This window comes from Thalassophryne amazonica, chromosome 12 (assembly GCF_902500255.1).
Source record: "Thalassophryne amazonica chromosome 12, fThaAma1.1, whole genome shotgun sequence".
Classification (NCBI taxonomy): domain Eukaryota; kingdom Metazoa; phylum Chordata; class Actinopteri; order Batrachoidiformes; family Batrachoididae; genus Thalassophryne; species Thalassophryne amazonica.
Genome location: NC_047114.1, coordinates 51,943,232 through 51,964,690, shown reverse-complemented (window position 1 = coordinate 51,964,690; position 21,459 = coordinate 51,943,232). Strand labels below are relative to the sequence as shown.

The 21,459-nt window shown below is 45.5% G+C and overlaps 1 protein-coding gene across 9 annotated transcripts in view; it reads right to left on the bottom strand.

The window, feature by feature from the left end:
- The window catches only part of ctnnd2b (catenin (cadherin-associated protein), delta 2b), a 638,149-nt gene that overhangs the window by 58,880 nt on the left and 557,810 nt on the right, over positions 1-21,459 (bottom strand). For all 9 annotated transcript variants that reach the window (XM_034183535.1, XM_034183537.1, XM_034183540.1 and 6 more), the window contains one exon: positions 8,685-8,858. In XM_034183535.1, the coding sequence (XP_034039426.1) occupies positions 8,685-8,858 (174 nt within the window). The remainder of the gene's footprint in view (positions 1-8,684; positions 8,859-21,459) is intronic.

The window sequence follows — 21,459 nt, the reverse complement described above, 5'->3', positions numbered from 1 at the left end:
TGATCACATGGAGCGAGTTGTTGTGGAAAACTCCCAATACAGGGAGTATCATTATTTGCTGCAGGAGCTGTGTCTGGATGACGGCTGCTTTCAGCGGTCCTTCCGCCTCTGCAGGACCCAACTTGAGGACCAACTGTCCCGTTCATGCTCGCTCCCGTTCATGCTCGCTCTTCCACCAAAAAACTCATAATAATTGTGTTTAGAAACCAGTCACCATTTGCTTTATTATACATCTGTGTAGTTAATTAATAAAATATTCTCCACAGATGATTCGCTCGCGCGCGCACGGAAAAAAGAAAAAAAGAAACTCCACTGCTTGCTGCAGGGCTGCTCCTCGCTCTTTCCCAAAAAAACTGTCATAATTGTGTTTAGAAACTAGTCACCATTTGCTTTATTATACATCTGTGTAGTTAATTAATAAAATATTCTCCACAGACGATTCGCTCGCGCGCACGTAAGATAAATAAATAAAGAAACTCCACTCCCCCTGCTGTTTGTGCTGCTGCTCACTCCAAAAACTCTGTCATGATTGTGAAATAAAGGACAAAAGAGACATAAGTCCTGCTCACAGGCTGCTACCAGATACAGGACATGTTCATATCTTCAGTCAAACTCTAGACATCTCCACGTCACTACATATTCAGTCCCTGATTGATCATCACGGTGCAAGACATACGGGAGTGGGATGGGAGTGGGACTGATTTTGAGTGGGAGCGGGATGGGATTGGGAGTCATCTTTACAGGAGTGGGACGGGATGGGATTAATTTTTTTTACTCCAGTCCAGGATTGGGACAGGATGGGATTTTTTTTCTGGGAGCGGGATGACACGGGAGTGAAAATCCACTCCCGTGTCATGCTCTACCACTAACATGTGCACGACAGTTAAAACAGAGGAATAGGGTTCGTAACACTGCATGTGCAAAATAGATTATGTCATGTGTGAAAATAAATTAGAGTAAACAACGTCACCTGGTGACATTTTGCTTGTTGGAGCTGAACTTGGCTCATTTATCAATAAATAAATAAATAAATAAGCTAGTATGAAACTATACCACATACACTTTCCATTGTTTGGACAAACTTTCAGTAAGAAAAAAAGCTCACCAATGTTTATACTCTCACTCTCTAAAGTTTCTGTGATATAATTAACATGTGACTGAGGTACAGAGTTGTCTTGAAACCACTCCTTTCATATCTTGGTTGTGTGCTTAGGGTCATTGTCCTGCTGAAAGATGAACCGTCACCCCAGTCTGAGGTCAAGAGTGCTCTGGAGCAGGTTTTCATCCAGGATGTGTCTGTACATTGCTGCTTTCATCTTTCCCTCAATCCTGACTAGTCTCGCAGTTCCTGCTGCTGAAAAAATCCCCACAGCATGGTGCTGTCACCACCATATTTCACTGTAGGGATAGTTCCTGGTTTTCTCCAAAAGTGACACCTGGCATTCATGCCAAGAGTTCAATCTTTATCTCATCAGACCAGAGAATGTTGTTTCTCATGGTCTGAGAGTCCTTCAGGTACCTTTTGGAAAACTCCAGGTGGACTGTTATGTGTCTTTGATTGTGGAGTGGCTTCCGTCTGGCCACTCTACCTTACAGTCCTGATTGGTGGATTGCTGCAGAGATGGTGTTGTGAAAGTGTTGGAACACGGACCCACAACAGGGGGCGCAAATGAACGGACAATGGAGGAAGTCAAATAGCACTTTTACTGTTGTGAAATAAGCACAACAAGCACGACAGATCACAATAGAAAATAATAAAGTCAATTCACAAAGGTGTCATGTGGGCAGGCTCGAAGATAGAAGACGTCTGTCCAAAGCAGAACCGGAACTACACGATTTCCTCCGCCACCGAACCCCGGGGATACTGGAGCCGCCAAGTCCCGAACTCCCAGGTGGCCACTGCCTCCGCTTGTCGGATCTGGTACTGCTGGCGAGGAACAAAAACAGTTAGATGTGGGTGCGTTTGCACCCAGCAACACGGATGGTGAAAAAAACCACCTCCACCTCTTGTCAGGAAAATGTGAGTACTTATCCAAAAAAAGGGTTCAGTACAGTCTCCAGCTGCAAGTACTCACCAACCACTGTCAAAACACAAGCAACAAAGTCACTGTCTGAAAGACAACACAACGGCTGAGTTCGTTACCTCCTCGGTAGAACGATATCTCGGCAAAGAGGTGGAGATGACGTCTTGCTGATATACCGATGCAGATCAGATGAGTGGTGACAGCTGTCATAAGTGATGAGTGTCAGCTGTCACCCCGGCTGCTCCTGTGAGGCGGCAGCGCCCTCTGGTGCCTGGAGCCCGCACTCCAGGCAGGGTGCCCTCTGGTGGTGGTGGGCCAGCAGTACCTCCTCTTCAGCGGCCCACACAACAGGACCCCCCCCTCAACGGGCGCCTCCTGGCGCCCGACCAGGCTTGTCCGGGTGGCGGCGGTAGAAATCGGCCAGGAGGGCCGGGTCCAGGATGAAGCTCCTCTTCACCCAGGAGCATTCTTCGGGTCCGTACCCCTCCCAGTCCACCAAATACTGGAAGCCCCGGCCCATCCTACGGACATCTAAGAGCCGGCGCACAGTCCAAACCGGCTCGCCATCGATGATCCGGGCAGGAGGTGGTGCCGGACCCGGAGTACAGAGGGGTGAGGAGTGATGTGGCTTAATCCGGGACACATGGAAAATGGGATGGATCCGCAGTGAGGCCGGAAGCTGAAGCCTCAGCGCGGCTGGACTGATGACCTTGAGGATTTTAAATGGGCCGATGTACCGATCCTGCAGTTTTGGGGAGACCACTTGGAGGGGGATGTCCTTTGTTGACAACCACACTTCCTGCCCTGGCCAATACGCAGGGGCCGGGGTCTGCCGACGGTCTGCATGGGCTTTCGTCCTCATCCGGGCCCTCAGCAAAGCAGAACGGGCGGCACGCCACACCCGACGGCACTTCCGTAGGTGGGCCTGGACCGAGGGCACACCGACCTCTCCCTCAACCACCGGAAACAAGGGAGGCTGGTACCCCAGACACACCTCAAAAGGTGAGAGGCCGGTGGCTGACGACACCTGGCTGTTATGGGCATACTCGATCCAGGCCAAATGGGTACTCCAGGCCGCCGGGTGCACGGCCGTCACGCAACGCAGGGCCTGTTCCACCTCCTGATTGGCCCGTTCTGCTTACCCGTTGGTCTGGGGATGGTACCCGGATGAGAGACTCACCGTGGCCCCCAGTTCCCGGCAGAAGCTCCTCCAGACTTGTGAGGAGAACTGGGGACCGCGATCGGAGACAATGTCTGTTGGAATCCCATGCAGCCGGACGACGTGGTGGACCAGGAGGTCCGCTGTCTCCTGGGCCGTCGGGAGCTTCGGGAGGGCCACGAAGTGGGCCGCCTTGGAGAATCGGTCCACTATCGTGAGGATGGTGGTGTTGCCCTGGGACGGTGGGAGGCCCGTGACAAAATCCAGGCCGATGTGGCACCAGGGGCGATGAGGCACGGGCAGCGGCTGGAGCAGTCCCGAAGCCCTGCGATGATCAGCCTTGCCCCTGGCGCAGGTGGTGCAGGCCTGGATATAGTCCTGGACGTCGGCCTCTAGGGACGCCCACCAGAAGCGCTGCGGGACAACTGCCACAGTTCTTCGCACCCCTGGATGAAAGGAGAGCTTGGAGCCGTGACAGAAGTCCAGGACTGCAGCCCTAGCCTCTGGTGGGACGTAGAGTCTGTTCTTCGGTCCAGTTCCGGGGTCCGGGCTTCGTGCCAGGGCCTCCCGGACGGTTCTCTCTACGTCCCAGGTGAGGGTGGCCACGATAGTGGACTCCGGGATGATGGGTTCCGGTGGATCCGACAACTCCGTTTTGACTTCATCTTCATGTACCCGGGACAAGGCATCCGATCTCTGGTTTTTGGTCCCGGGACGGTAGGTGATCCGGAAGTCAAAACGGCCGAAGAACAGTGACCAGCGGGCTTGCCTGGGGTTCAGCCGCTTGGCGGTCCTGATATACTCCAGGTTCCGGTGGTCAGTGAAAACCGTGAATGGCACGGACGTTCCCTCCAACAGATGTCTCCACTCTTCTAGAGCCTCTTTCACCGCAAGGAGTTCTCGACTGCCGACATCATAGTTCCGTTCGGCCGGGGTCAACCTGCGGGAAAAATAGGCACACGGGTGAAGGACCTTATCGGTCCTCCCGCTCTGGGAAAGCACAGCTCCTATCCCTGAGTCCGAGGCGTCCACTTCAACCACTAACTGGCGACTAGGATCGGGCTGCACCAGAACGGGTGCAGACGAGAAGCGCCGTTTCAACTCCTTGAACGCGGCATCGCAACGATCCGACCAGGTGAAGGGGACTTTTGGTGAGGTCAGGGCTGTCAGGGGGCTAACTACCTGACTGTAGCCCTTAATGAACCTCCTGTAGAAATTAGCAAAGCCGAGGAACTGTTGCAGCTTCCTACGGCTGGTGGGTTGGGGCCAGTCTCTCACCGCCGCGACCTTGGCCGGATCAGGAGCGACGGAGTTAGGGGAGATGATAAACCCCAAGAAGGACAAAGAAGTGCGGTGGAACTCGCACTTCTCGCCCTTAACAAACAGCCGGTTCTCTAACAACCGCTGCAGGACCTGACGTACATGCTGGACATGGGTCTCAGGATCCGGAGAAAAGATGAGAATATCGTCCAGATATATACGAAGACGAATCGGTGCAGGAAGTCCCGCAAGACGTCGTTAACCAAGGCTTGGAACGTCGCGGGGGCATTGGTAAGGCCGAACGGCATGACCAGGTACTCAAAGTGACCTAATGGGGTGTTGAATGCCGTCTTCCATTCGTCTCCCTTCCGGATCCGAACCAGGTGATACGCATTTCTAAGATCCAGCTTAGTAAAGATTTTGGCTCCATGCAGGGGGGTGAACACGGAATCTAATAATGGCAACGGGTATCGGTTGCGAACCGTAATCTCATTCAGTCCCCTGTAATCAATACATGGACGAAGTCCGCCATCTTTCTTGCCCACAAAAAAGAAACCTGCCCCCATCGGGGAGGTGGAGTTCCGGATCAGCCCGGCAGCTAATGAGTCCCGGATGTAGGTCTCCATTGATTCGCGCTCAGGTCGTGAGAGGTTGTACAGCCTGCTGGACGGGAACTCAGCGCCTGGAACCAAATCAATGGCACAATCGTACGGACGGTGCGGGGGAAGGGTGAGTGCCAGATCCTTGCTGAAGATGTCAGCAAGATCGTGGTACTCAACCGGCACTGCTGTCAGATTGGGAGGGACTTTGACCTCCTCCTTAGCCTGGGAACCGGGAGGAACCGAGGATCCTAAACACACCCGATGGCAGGTTTCGCTCCACTGAACCACCACCCCAGACGGCCAATCGATCCGGGGATTGTGCTTTAACATCCATGGGATGCCCAAAATCACGCGGGAGGTAGAAGGAGTTACAAAAAACTCAATCTCCTCCTGGTGGTTTCCAGACACCACCAGAGTTACTGGTTGTGTCTTGTGTGTGAGTAAAGGGAGGAGGGTGCCATCTAGTGCCCGCACCTGCAATGGCGAAGGAAGCGCCACCAGAGGGAGCCCTACCTCCTTTGCCCATCTGCTGTCTAGCAGATTCCCTTCTGACCCCGTGTCCACCAGTGCTCGGGCTTGAAGGGTTAAATCCCCGCTCAGGATTGTGACTGGGAGTCGTGTGGCAATTTGTGTGTGTCTCACTTGAATGTCTTGACCCCCCCTTAGCCCAGTCACTAAGGGCGAGTGTTGACGTTCTGGCCGTTTGGGGCAGTCTCTCTGTGTGTGCTCTGTTGAGCTGCAGAGAAAACACTCTCCACGGATCAGCCTTCCCATTTTGGCCCTGTGCGTTTCCCTAACAATGTCAACAGGGGGAGCTGTTGCCCCACAAAGCGCTGCGGCTGTGGAGCGTGGGGAGGGCGGCCCCTTTTCGAACCCGGAAGGGAGAGGGGCGGCGCGTATCCGGTCACGCCCTTCGCCTCGCTCCCGACGGCGTTCCTCTAACCGATTGTCTAATCGTATAACGAGATCAATAAGCCCGTCCAAATCTCGCGTTCGTCCTTAGCCACCAGGTGCTCCTTCAGGACCAACGATAGTCCGTTTACGAAGGCGGCACGGAGGGCAGTGCTATTCCAGCCGGACCTCGCAGCCGCGATGCGGAAGTCGACTGCATAGGCAGCTGCGCTCCGGCGCCCCTGTCTCATTGACAGCAGCACGGCTGAAGCGATTTCTCCTCTATTTGGGTGATCGAACACTGTTCTGAATCCCCTCACAAACCCATCATACATCAGAAGGAGCCGTGAATTTTGCTCCCAGAGCGCTGTAGCCCAAGCGCGTGCCTTACCGCGAAGCAGATTAATCACATAAGCTACCTTACTAGCATCAGTCGCGTACATGACGGGACGTTGTGCGAAGACGAGCGAACATTGCATAAGAAAGTCCGCGCACGTCTCCACACAACCCCCGTACGGCTCCGGAGGGCTTATGTATGCTTCAGGGGAAGGTGGGAGGGGTCGTTGAACGACCTGTGGAACGTCACTGTTGCGCACAGGATCGACAGGAGGGGGAGCCGCAGCAGCGCCCTGTGGGCGCGCTTCCACCTGCGCGGCGAGAGCCTCCACCCTGCGGTTAAGGAGGACGTTCTGCTCGGTCATTAGATCCAACCGAGCCGTGAAAGCGGTGAGGATTCGCTGCAACTCTCCGATCATTCCTCCTGCGGACGTCTGCGCGCCCTGTTCTTCCATTGGCCGTTCAACAGCCGGTTGACGCCCCTCGGGATCCATGACGTGGCCGAGATATCCTGTTGTGAAAGTGTTGGAACACGGACCCACAACAGGGGGCGCAAATGAACGGACAATGGAGGAAGTCAAATAGCACTTTTACTGTTGTGAAATAAGCACAACAAGCATGACAGATCACAATAGAAAATAATAAAGTCAATTCACAAAGGTGTCATGTGGGCAGGCTCGAAGATAGAAGACGTCTGTCCAAAGCAGAACCGGAACCACACGATTTCCTCCGCCACCGAACCCCGGGGATACTGGAGCCGCCAAGTCCCGAACTCCCAGGTGGCCACTGCCTCCGCTTGTCGGATCTGGTACTGCTGGCGAGGAACAAAAACAGTTAGATGTGGGTGCGTTTGCACCCAGCAACACGGATGGTGAAAAAAACCACCTCCACCTCTTGTCAGGAAAATGTGAGTACTTATCCAAAAAAAGGGTTCAGTACAGTCTCCAGCTGCAAGTACTCACCAACCACTGTCAAAACACAAGCAACAAAGTCACTGTCTGAAAGACAACACAACGGCTGAGTTCGTTACCTCCTCGGTAGAACGATATCTCGGCAAAGAGGTGGAGATGACGTCTTGCTGATATACCGATGCAGATCAGATGAGTGGTGACAGCTGTCATAGGTGATAAGTGTCAGCTGTCACCCCGGCTGCTCCTGTGAGGCGGCAGCGCCCTCTGGTGCCTGGAGCCCGCACTCCAGGCAGGGTGCCCTCTGGTGGTGGTGGGCCAGCAGTACCTCCTCTTCAGCGGCCCACACAACAGATGGTTTCCCTTCTGGAAGGTTCTCCTCTCTCCACAGAGGAATGCTCGAGCTCTGACAGAGTCACCATCAGGGTGTTGGTCACCTCCCTGACTAAGGAAGATGAACCCTTAGTCTCCACCTATTGGTAAATTTAGACAGGTGGCCAGCTGTTGGAAGAGTCCTGGTGGAACTTCTTCCATTTACAGATGACGGAGGCCACTGTGCTCATTGGGATCTTCAAAGCAGCAGAAATGTTTCTGTACCCTTCGCCAGATTTGTGCCTTAGATTTGTGCCTGTAGACCTCCTGTCTCGGAGATCTACAGACAATTCCTTTGACGTCATGCTTGCTTTGTACTCTGACATGCACTGTCAACTGTGAGACTTTATATGTAGACAGGTGTGTTCCTTTCCAGATGATGTCCAATCAACTGAATTTACCCCAGGTGGCTGTAGAAACCTCTTAAGGATATCAGTGGAAACAGGATGCACCTGAGCTCTATTTGGAGCTAGCAAAAGCTGTGAATACTTATCTACATGTAATTTCTTAGTTTATTTTTAATGAATTTGCAAAAATCTCTCTCTCTCTCTCTCTCTCTCTCTCTCTCTCTCTCTCTCTCTCTATCTATCTCTATCTCTGTATCTCTTCACACATAACACGACATTGGGTGAAAGACACAGAAACAAAAAACAAAATGGGGAACTGTGAAGCACTTCGCCTGTTGTTGGGAGGGACACACAATTGGACAGGTGTGCACGATACAGCGGCGATGGTTTCATGCATGTGCACGAACACAGTGCGAGCAGTTGGAGTGTGTAACACCACATCACGCTGCTGCTTCGACAGTAGATGGCAGTGTTCTATGCATTTTGACCCATCTACTGGATGGCTGTGGGAATGGCACCCAATTACATCACATGGTTGTCAACCTGAATCACAACTTAACAGACTTTTCGGTTTTGCAAATGCCTTTTTTTTCTGCTTCAAAACATGAGGAGACACTGGTTCTACATGGAAGCTATTAAATACAGCCAGTGGTTCTTCAATAAATCCAGACTTATGCCAATTAGTTGTTCAAAGAGACTGCCCGGCAAGTTATGAGTGTAACTCAATGTAAATGCCAAAAAAGGAAAAAACAAGACAACAACAACAAAAGAAAAACATAACATACCTTCCAGCTGCCTGCAGCCAGGTTTTGCAGAGCTCCTGCTGCTCCCTCCAAAGTGTCAGGGTTGGAGCACTCAGACAGCAGAGTGAGGTAGGGCTTGACAATGCTCGGGTGCCATAACATCTGGATGCCTTTTGGGGACTCCGCCAAGTCTGGAAACGGGCCGACGCCATCCCACTGTGGAAAATGAGAAATAATTCCAAAGAGAGAATCATTCTGAATTCTGTGTGAGGTAACATTTGGCAGCGCTAGGGTGCCAGCACGGTGGCCCTCGGCAAGAACAGAGTGGAAAAGAAAGAAAGATGATTTAGAATTCATAAGCAAAGGACAAATATGGTACCATCCATCCATTTCAGAATTTTACATTTCCAAATTTCTGTCATCATTTAAAAAATGTAATGCATGTCAGTAATTCCAGCTCTGACTACAGAATGTTTATGATTTAAAAATATGGACACTGAAAATAATCATGACTATGTATTTTACATTAGTTGCTGTGGATTTCTTTTCACATTCTGTTTTGCGATTGAAAGCATAGCAATGCTAAATATAACAATTATTTATACTTGTGCACATTATTGCCCGGCAAACTCTATAATTATTCTATGAAAACCTGTCATGATTACATAATAACATCAGTTTTTAATTAAATTCTGCAACCTTATTTTGTACAGAAGCCGGACAGATTGTCCCTCCATCTGTTTTTTTTTTTAATTATGGAGTGATGATGTCTGTTAATGAAACACTACAATTCAAAGCAGTGCGTCACTGAAGCATTTTGTTGTTGCTATGGAAAGTTATTATTATTGTTAATTACATACATACAGTGAGGAAAATAAGTATTTGAACCCCCTGCAATTTTGCAAGTTCTCCCACTTAGAAATCATAGAGGGGTCTGAAATTTTCCTCTTATGTGCATGACCACTGTTAGAGACACAATCTAAAAAAAATCCAGAGATCACAATGTATGATTTTTTAAATAATTTATTTGTATGTTACTGCTGCAAATAAGTATTTGAACACCTGTGAAAATCAATGTTAATATTTGGTACAGTAGCCTTTGTTTGCAATTACAGAGGTCAAACATTTCCTGTAGTTTTTCACCAGGTTTTCACACTGCAGCAGGGATTTTGGTCCACTCCTCCATACAGATCTTCTCCAAATCTTTTAGGTCTGGAGTTTCAGCTCCCTCCAAAGATTTTCTATTGAGTTCAGGTCTGGAGACTGGCCAGGCCACTCCAGGACTTTGAAATGCTTCTTACGGAGCTCCTCCTTAGTTGCCCTGGCTGTCTGTTTGGGGTCATTGTCATGCTGGAAGACCCAGCCATGACCCATCTTCAGTGCTCTTACTGAGGGAAGGAGGTTGTTTGCCAAAATCTCGCAATATATGACCCCATCCGGTGCAGTCGTCCTGTCCCCTTTGCAGAAGAGCACCCCCAGAGTATGATGTTTCCACCCCCATGCTTCATGGTTGGGATGGTTTTCTTGGGGTTGTTCTCATCCTCTAAACATGGTAAGTGGAGTTGATTCCAAAAAGCTCTATTCTGGTCTCATCTGACCACATGACCTTCTCCCATGCCTCATCTGGATCATTCAGATGGTCACTGGTGAACTTTAAACGTGCCTGGACATGTGCTGGCTTGAGCAGGGGGACCTTGCTGCCCTGCAGGATTTTAAACCATGACAGCATCATGTGTTACTAATGTAATCTTTGTGACTGTGGTCCCAGCTCTCTTCAGGTCATTGACCAGGTCCTCCTGTGTAGTTCTGAGCTTTCTCACAATCATCCTTACCCCACAAAGTGAGATCTTACATGGAATCCCAGACCAAGGGAGACTGACAGTCATCTTGTGTTTCTTCCACTTTCTAATAAATAATCATAACAGTTGTTGTCTTCTACCAAGCTGCTTGCCTGTTGTCCTGTAGTCCATACCAGCCTTGTGTAGGTCTACAGTTTTGTCCCTGGTGTCCTTAGACAGCTCTTTGGTCTTGGCTCTGGTGGACAGGTTGGAGTGTGATTATACAGGTAACAAGTTCAAACAGGTGCAATTAATACAGGTAAAGAGTGCAGAATAAGAGGGCTTCTTAAAGAAAAATTAACAGGTCTGTGAGAGACAGAATTCTTGCTGGTTGGTGTTCAAATACTTACTTGCAGCAGTAACATACAAATAAATTATTAAAAAAATCATACATTGTTAGTTCTGGATTTTTTTTTTGTTAGATTATGTCTCTCACAGTGGACATGCACCTAAGATGAAAATTTCAGACCCCTCCATGATTTCTAAGTGGGAGAACTTGCAAAATCGCAGGGTGTTCAAATACTCATTTTCCTCACTGTACATACATACATACCAAAGAAAATTTTAACATAAATACTGTCCACCTTTAAATGTGCTTGTAAGAACCAAAAAACGAATAAATAAATAAATAAATAAAAGAAAAGCACAATGTATGAAGAATTTTATTCTTTTTGGGGTATACAATTGAATCAATTATTGTCCATGTTAATTCATGTTGATAGCAAACACACTACACTCCACCTCACAGATAATGCGGCTGCTTTTAAGTCCTGCATTCAAACAAATTAGTGTGTTTTACTTAGTAGAAGTATAAGTCAGGTCTGGTAGCATGCAGTGGTGGCACAGTGTGGGGGATGTGGCAGTTAATACTGGTAGGACGCGTTACAAATGTCATATTTGCGTCAGTCTTGGCACATTTGTGACATTCTTAATGTGACTTAACACATCTGAATAGGTTTCTTAATAGTGCGTGTTGGTACGTGATATTTGTGATTTTTGTGGCGCGTGTTTTTGGCTGTCAAAAAAATCTTCCACGAATGTCATGCACCACCCTCATTTTGCGTCATGTCGTGGAGGTCACAACTGAACGTGTTGATTGTCTTGATTAATGGTGGTCCTTAAGAGAGCGTGACAGCGTTCTTCTCTGACGTGTGCACAATTAAACCCTGCTGCACCGCATTCAGTTTCATTGCTGCAGTATGCTGAAGGAGGACAGTGATGCCAAGTTGGCTAAAAGTGTCGTTCCAATGTTCATCCTCACACTCCTGCAGGTGTTCCACCTGCTGCTGTGCCTGATGTTTGGGAAAACTAGCGAGACAAGAGCCACATGGAGCCACACATCTGGCTCTCTCTATCTCATCCTCCTTTCTGCACCACTCCATGGCACAGAGCCCAACTAAGCATGAAGTCACAAAGTTCTTCTGCTGTGGATTAATCTAGATTTTGAGGAGTAAACTGGAGTGATCTGAATTGTTCAGCAGCTGATGGTAGGATGAATATGGGTGTGTGTGTGGAGAAGCCTCATTCACAACGCAATAGCACGCAACAACGCGGAACATTATTCTTGGCCGTGCATAATGGTTCCTGATAATTCGCCAGTAACATGTGCCATTAATCGTAACACGTGGTAACAGGTTGCAGCAGTTCCTGACGCCTCTGCCCCGAATCATCACATTCATGATCATCGGCCAAGAATGTGTACTTTGTGGCATTCGTGACTTATCGTTGTTATGTGTAAACGCAGCATTACCAAAAAACAACAAAGGAAAAAACCTGATAACCAAATACAACTGTCAAAATGTGACAGTGAGGAAGTAACTCTTCCAGTGATAAAATCCAGATCACTTCAAAACAGTCAATGTGAAAATGATAGCAAAAGACACTGTCAAAATGGACAGGGATAAAACACTCTTCAAATGACAAAAATCCAGACTACTGAAAAATCAGTCTATGTGAAAACAATAACAAAAGATTACTGTCAAAAGGAGTTGTAAAGCAACACTCACAAATGAAAAGCCGGCATAAATCATGTGAAGAGAAAAAACACCAAGTAATCAGCCTGCAACTAACAGAACAAAGACGTGGCTTATATAGCAGAAACAGGTTACACACAGGTGGAGATAACAACCAGAACCAAAGGAGCATGTGGGAGGGAACCAATGAGTGCACAAAAGACAATATCCACATACAGCCCAGGAACAAACTAAAACCAGAGCATGAATAAACTTAATGGTAGAGAACAACAAAAAAATATAACTGTAAGGAGAAGAAATAAAAGATATGAAAACCAGGAAGAAAAGCATGAACGACAGAGCCTTCCCTTGATAGTCGTCAAATTTCCATGCCTTGATGTCAGGTATTACCCTGACAATGGGCACGACCACAGACCAGGAACCAACCAACCATGACCCCAGAGGACAAGACAGAGTAGGGCTATCCGAACACAAACTCACCGACACCCCACAGACAAGTCCCCCCAGGGACTGAAGTACCAACAGCAGAGGAGGGCAGATGGAGGAACCTTCACACGCATTCTCTCTCACATATCCACCCTACTGACAGACGGGACACACCCACACATACACGCAACCAAGCCCACTTGTGCATCCACCCACATACACACACATTCATGCCAAATTCATAGACCATAGGTACACGCAGGACATGAGAGGAGGAACAGGACAGGGTGTTATGTGTCGACGCGGGTTGAGGAGCGGACCTGCGTCAGACGGAACCCAGCGCTAAAAATAACCAGAAAGCGGTTCCAATAACAAAACAATTTCTTTATTTCACCCGCTGGTGCATAATAAAGTGTAAAAACGAAAATAGCGTCCTTCTGGTGGAGTGAAGGCTGGCACGCTCTCCAGCGCCCAAAAGGATCGAAGCCCGGCGCTCCTGGACTCACCACTACCGCCAAACACCCCCCAGGTGGACACGACAAACCGACTCTCTGCGAAGGATAGAAGGGGCGAGGCAAGCCAGCAGCCACAACCAACATCCTTCAAAAGACACACACAATCAGCAACACATCCAGGTCTGCACTTTAAGCTCTATGCAAATGAGCAGCTCCTCACAACAGGCGGAGGATCACTTGTCCGCAAGCCACAGCAGTGAGAAGCAAGCTGCACCACTCATCACAATTCAAATACACTGCGCAACAAAATACCAAGTCACTATCAACAATCAGTCAAATACTTAATCACCTCTGATGTGTGCTGACAGCATGTGTCCCCCACCCCTCCTCCCTCACGGGCTCGATGTGTCAAACCCAGGCGCGGTCCCCAGCGCCCCACAAACGAACATCACAAGGTCGAGTTCCCGGCAGTTCTGCTTGAATCACACGACTTAAATGCAGAACGCCATCCAATTATCTGCTTCAGCTGAAAGTCTTTAAGGCTGCACGTGAGCACCATTCACAGGTGCTGCACATGATGTTGATGAGGGTGAAGAACTCTTCAGCCAGCACCTTCTCCACAGACAAATCAGTTCTCATGCCACCTGGAGAGCAAAGAAAAGAAAAGAACACCAAAATGTCCAGCCACACCCCCCAACACACAACACAGGGGCTGAGAAACGGGGACAGGAACAACATTAGAAATAAGCCCCAAAAATAATCAATCCAGACCATAACCTTACAAAAATAGCATAAACTCATGAGTTATATACAATTTGGACCCCTGTATACTTGTCATGAAGAGGGAAACCATTTCTTGTACCAGGCTGTAAACGTGTTTATTCCTGTAGTAAAGTTGAAGATTTTACATGGGCTTCTATGGGGATGGAGTCATTTTTGGAACCAACCTAAAGTATCCACTGCAAAATTTGGCACTTCTCTGTTGGGTTAATTTTTCAGCACTGGAGGTTGCCACTTAGCTGAAGATTTACATTACTACTAACCAAATCTCACAACTATACAGCAAATAGTAAAGCAGCAGCACCATAAGGACTTGGTCCTTCATTCTCTGTTAAGGTATCATTGCCTAACACCCCCTGTTCAGCAACTTCATGACTCCATAAGCTCTTCCCAGGTGTCTCTCAACTTCAAAGGATGTGGTCCTAGAGACATGACTATTGCTGCTGAGATAAGTCAGTCTCCAACTTTACACTTTTACCACAGACAAATTCAGTTCTGATGGTCATGTCAAGGAAGTCATTGAAAGCTTGGACCTTAGGCTGAATTTCTACAAACTACATTAATGGTGCTTCATGTATCACTCATGTTTTTGTCGCAATTTTGGTACGTGTGGGGAATTCATGGTGGCAGAGAGATCACATTGCATTGTCAATTCAGTCTTCCAGAGTTTGCCCAAAGGGAGGTGAGGTTTGCAGCAGGTTCTCACTGTGTCTCTATGACGTTTAGAAAATTTTAAATACTGGATTCAATTTTTCACACCATTACTTCTGTTTTGACTAATAACAAACTCACGAGTACATGTTTTCACCATGCATAACTGCAAACATTCAAATGTTTTATGCATGAATCAAAGCAACCTGTAATACCAAAAGTGTGCACAAGCTATCAGGAGCTCTTGGAGGTGAGCTGTCCATCGTTCTGATGATCCAGTGTCCTATTAGCACTGTGGACAACTCACAAAAAGGAGCTTGCAGGTGAAGATTCTTGCTGATTGTTGTAGATACAAGAAAACTTGCAGAATAAATGATAAGTGCAGCACATGGTGCTGTATTTATAAGAACCAAACAGACAGTGAGAACATGGTAAGCGCTTGGCATGATCTGACTTCTCGTAGCAAGACAGCAGTAAGAAAGCATTCAACTAATGACCATGCATGTGGGAATAATTAGTGTGAATGTGATTTTAAGGTTCTGCTATTAACTTATAAAATTCTTCACAAACTAGCGCCTCCCTACTTAGCTGACCAAATTAAACCCTATGTACCGGCCCGGGGTCTGTGTTCTCAGGGCACAGACCCCGGGCCAGACCCACTTTGTCTTCCTGGGGTGAATAAAAAGTCTGCAGGTCACAAAGCCTGCACCTGTTTTGTGGAACGATCTCCCTACATCAATAAAACAGTCAGATTCTGTATGGACTTTCAAGTCTAGACTTAAGATGCATTTATTCTCCCTCTTGTATGGCTAGCATACTGTCAAAACATGGTACTTCCTATCCTTTCAAAGTCATTTTATAGTAATGGAACATGTCTCTGTATCAACTTTATCTAATTCTAGATCTGTTAGTGAAGCTTAGGGCTAGCGGGTGGCAATCACCTTATTAACTTCTCTGCTTTCCTGTTGAATTACTGCTGAATTACCTTAGGTGTAGTTTTTCTGGCTGACTGATTATGCTCTTTTTCTCTCTGTCTGAGGTATGGATAATATTGCGAAGGATAGCAGGTTTCAACGACTAAAGACCGCAGGGTGCTGGGCTGGCTGTGAGATGCAGGGCCTGATGGACATTGTTGTAGCAAAAGGCCCACTGATGACATGAGAAATGCTGGAAAATGCCTGACTGTGATGCAAATGCCTGTTTGGAGTTCTCATCAAATGAATCTTCTTTTTTTTGTTATGTTATGTTGTTTGATTTCATGTTTTCTGTTTCTTTAGCTTTGTAACTGTTAGAGTGACCTAAGCAGTGGGTCACCCCTTTGAGTCTGGTCTGCTTGAGGTTTCTTCCTCAATATCATCATCGAGTTATAATATCATCGAGTTTCTCCATACCACATTTGCTTGTGTGATTGCACTAGGGGTTGGTAAGGTCAGTGTGAAGCGCCTTGAGGCAGCTTTGTTGTGATTTGGTGTTGTGATTCAATTTCAATTAAATATAATTTAATTGAAATTGAATGTGTTACATGCAGTGACAACCTGGCAGGGACTTAAGACTTTAAAAACAGCACATTTTCCCCATTTTGACCACTTCTCTGCTGTGTTCATTGAAATGTTCAGGATGCAGTCTGGTGTTCTTGGACATCATCTGAGGGTGACGTGTCCTAAACAGCCGGACTTCACATTGCAACCCCAAACTCAGTCCATAAAATCACTGAACAGAGTAGGAGCCAGAACACATCCCTGAAGAACACCAGCAGTCACTGGGAAGAAGTCAGAGACTCTGCCATCACATCGCTCAGCACTCAGAGCGCTTGTGTGTAGGCTGGCTATGATCATATAACTACACAGAATACAAAAACTTTGCAGATTTAATCCCCAGTCAATTTTAAAGTTGTGTGAAAAAAATGAACATAAAATCATTGTACAGTGGTCCCTCGATATATCGCAGTTCACCTTTCACAGCCTCGCATTTTCGCAGATTTTTTTTTGTGCAATTTTGCATGCTTCGTCTTTTTTTTAAAACAGCGCATTGTGTTTTGCGTCCTCATCAGGTGGGCCGGTCGGCATCACCGCGATTGCTCTCACTGCCTCCGATGCGCTTACCGAGTCTGCGAGCTCGGTAAGCACTGCAGCGGGCCACTCACACCGCCCCACTGTCTGCTGTGCGGAGTTACGGCCAAAATCTGGCAACAGGTCCAGAGACTACGCTCGCTGTTTTGATGCAGACTGCTACAGCAGCCCGCAAGGATAGAATTCTTGCGGAAAATCTGCAGTGCTGCATGGTCTCGGTAACTGCAGTCGCAGAGCTCCGTGGCCACTGAGAGAGGTTTGTATCTTTTTAATGACTTGGATTCTTTGCGGTCCCGCATCCATCCAGCAACGGTACACCGGAGGCAGTGAGCGAAGAAAGAGCATGCGCATTGTTTCTGCGTAGTCCTGTTATCAGAATCTTCTCGTCGCCCAGAAGAAAAAAAGAGCGCCACAACCTACCATAACTGTGTTCTTCACTTGGAAAATGCAACCTGCACCGAGGTGTGCTCAGTGGAAAAACACGTAGCCAGTGCCGGAGCGGTGCCAGGATGAAGAGGCGCGATCAGAGGAACTGTGAAATACTGGTCAGTCACTATTAATAATTTCTTATGTGTCCATTAATTATACTAATTATTTATAGGAAAATATTCTATTTTTATTTCTCAAACAAATGTTTGGGCCTGAAAACAGGTTTTGATCTTTGGTTTCATTCTATAATACTGGACTTTTCTTTGAACTTTGAGAGTGTTTACACAGGAGAGAAAAGTGAGAAAATGTTAATGCCTGTTTGAGAAAAGTGTATAATGTGTGTAGTGAGGGGTTTTACAGCCTTAAAACATCTATAATAATTGTAAAAAAAATAACGCTGACTACGTTGCGGATTTCGCCTATTGCGAGCTATTTTTAGGACGTAACTCCTGCGATAAACGAGGGACCACTGTATACACAAATTTAATTACAACAAAGTTACATGCATTTAAAGGAAATGCAAATGATTTTTTTCTTTGATTTCTGTTTAATTAAGGCTGATTCATATTCGAAGCTTCTTTCAGCAATTACCATTTCCTAACACTCCTTAACCTCTCCTTTACAATCTAAACCCAACAAACATCTCCTCTCCTTTCCTCCTGCTTCCTCTCCTCCCATCGTTCTCTAATTACCCCACAGTTGATAGACTTTTGTGTTTCCAAAAAGCTTCCCAGTCACTACTTCATGGTAATCACCTGCAGCTGCACTGGAGTGGCAGCAGACAGAACGCTCAGGAGGGAGGGAGAAGAGGCGTGTGTACTAATTCTTGTTGGAAGGTTATGATTCTTTCCTTTACAATCTGCACACACGGGTTAGTTTAAAAGTCACTCACAACTGCGGTTGTGCCTGAATAGACAAAACAACTTTGTCAAGTGTTCGCTCAACAATTGTCAGTCAAAGGCCTGGTTCATCATCACCATTTTAACACAGCCTTTCTCTGTCTTTTTTGTGGGAAATTAAATAGAAAAAAGCCTGCGGGGCTAATGAGCAATTTACTCACCATGATCCACCGGAAATGTTTGGTTTTTTCAAACTGCGCAGCTTGACTAGAAGTTATAAAAGACTGGTTCCACTCAACCAGAATATGATGCTGATTGCTTATTAGCATTAAAAGAGGTTAGAGCCTACTCCGGAGTGGTTATTTGGTTTCTGCCAACTCCTAAATGAAAACAGCGCTCATATTTTATATGAACACGGAATAGACAAAAAAAAAAGTCTGCCTGTGTCCAAGAAATGGACAGATGCACAGAAAGCAAGTAACTCAAACACATCTTAATCGCTCTGTGAATTCAGAAATGAAATGAAATTACAAAGAACTGCTGTATCGGCAAAAAGTCAAATTCACAGGAACTATAACAGTTATCATACATATTATTTGAAGTCCATCAATGTCAGATCTGTATTTCTTCATCAACAAACTGATGTATGTATTTTTCAGAAAATTCACTTTAAGTTCAGAAAGCATTCAATACCGTAGATCACACCTTATAAACTGTGGAAGTATGGTATCAGAGGACTAGCTCACGATTGGATAGCAAGTTATCTGCACAATATGTATCAGTATGTTCATGTTGGTGGGGTAAATTCTGAATTTTGAAGTGTACTTGTGGGGTGCCCCAGGGCTCAGTCCTTGGGCCTCTGTTGTTTCTTTCGTATATTAATGACATATGTTTGGTTTCAAAATTTGTGAGTAGCATTTTGTTTGCTGATGACACGACTGTGTTTTGTAGGGGGGATTATTTGGAAGAGGTTCAAATTTAAATTTAATTGAAGGTTTAAATTTTGTATCAGGTATCATGGGTGTGTATATATGTAGAAATATTAATATACATTTTTTGTTATTTTGGTTAAAGGGGTGGGCGTTTATAAGCTTTTGCTTCTGCCCACATCCTTTCAGTCACATGGGCGCCTTGTCGGATTGTTTTCTTTCTTTTGCTGTGAGGTTAATTTGTCATTTTTGTCTGTGTGCTGAATAAATTCATTCATTCATTCATTTTGATGTGCTGCTCGGTACAAAATATACATAAAACATGATGTTATTTCAACAACACTGTGGCTCATCTATGGTGCAAACATGACGATGTGGGAAGTAAATCTCAGTAGTTGATGTGGAAAAACAACTCAGGCTCAAGCATCACTAATATGAAAGACAACTGAAACATCTCATGAATATTTATTTGAGGCTGCAGTGAGAGGCAAACAAAGATGAAGTGAGCAAATATTTTGCAGTGACAAATAACGCACAACATCGCTACCAAATGAGATACAGAATCATCCGTTTAGAAAATTAATGAACAATAAGAAAAGGGGCATCGACACTTACACAAGATTGAAAGCAGATTTGTAAGACTACACAAAAAATAAATGGACACTGTCAGCGATGCACTGACTCATTTCACAAATGACAACTGGGTCACTCTGCTGAACATTTTGAGATGAATTCCTGTTGTATTATGCACTTAATAAGTACATAAAAAATAATTTTTAATTTGTGTGTAGAATTTTGAGGAAAAATAAAAATGAATTTTTTGGAATAAGGTTGTAACAAAAAATGTGGAAAAGGTGGAGCGCTGTGAATACTATCTCAACCTACTGTTAGGATCTGAATGGTCATGCACCTGCCTATCTTGCTGAACTTTGTAAACCTTATGTGCCTTCTCATGCCCTACGGTCACAGGATGCAGGGTTGTACTCTGTCTCAAGGGTTCAAAGTCAGTCAGCAGGTTTCACAGCCTTTGTCGACTATACTCCTACTTTGTGGAACAATTTGCCTGTTGACATTCAGTCGACTTCAACTGAAATTTTTAAGGCTGATCTTAAAACTTATTTTCTATTGTACCTCATTAGTTTGAGGTTTCATTTTATTTTAATGACATCTGCAGTGTGCATGGTCATTTGCACTTGACATTTAATATGAATTGATTTTACAGATATAGAGAATTTGTGTTATTATTGTGGTTTCATGTGTTATTATGTTGAGCACTTTTTTAAAATTTTCTACTTAAAATAGTACATCAATAAATTCTTATTCCATTCTTCTTATTATTGTTATAAGATGGTGACAAAAGCTGCTCAAATGTGCATTATTTATTTCACAAGTTAACTTTTGGTGAAAATTACACAGGCTGACAAGCAAAGTCACTTACAGTTGTATCCCATGTGTCCCTTATTAACAGCTTACTTGTGGTTAATAATAACTAGTGCAGTGCCTGTAGAAAGTTTGTATTTCTATAGAAATTTGAGAGCTTAAGTAGATTTTTCATGGATGGTCGTATGAGGCTGTGTTTGAAGGTGGGATGTACAAAGAGGTGTACTTACTATTACATAGTTTTAATAGACATAGTATACATTTGTTAAGACATGGTAACATTGAGATACAAAGAGACATGCAAATATAGTTACTTTAAGATAAAGATTGACATTCATAGACAGACATATATATATACACATAGAGATATAGGAAGGAATAAACACAGTGTACATGAAGCACAAACATAGATGTGAATACAGTAGTTATTGATAATGTGAGTCAGGGACATTTAGGTTTGTCGTAAACTGTGGATTGATATTTGAGCCACATGTGAGCTGACGACTTACATTCTAACATTTGAGACAGAAATCAATACAACATTCAACAGCAACTTGGCACATATGAAAGATATTGGATTCACATGTGGAGTTGATAATAAGCACTTTATGTACTTTGGGTCTATGTTTTGACTGATATGTTAGTATTTCAAAAATCAGTTTATTATCAATTTATATGAAAATAAAAGGATTTGTATTAACAAGTTACTGGAAGAGACTCCCACAAAATAAAATAAAAAAACATTTTGAATATTTAAATATCAGTATTCCGACCTTCTGAACAGAGTTTATTTAAACTTGAACTCACAGGAATATTCAGTTTATGTACTTACTGAAACATTGTATAAATAGTGGGAAATTTATTGGTGTTAGCAAAAAACGGATTTTAGCTAACGTCTCCTCAGTGTTGTTAAAACTCAGTCACAAGGAACACCTACAGCATGAATTTTACAGTAAAAGTATTTGCAGGGATCCTGGCATTTAACATTTTGTTGTGAAATGGTGCGAGCAACATGAACTATCTGATGTTGTTTAACTTTGCTACCAGT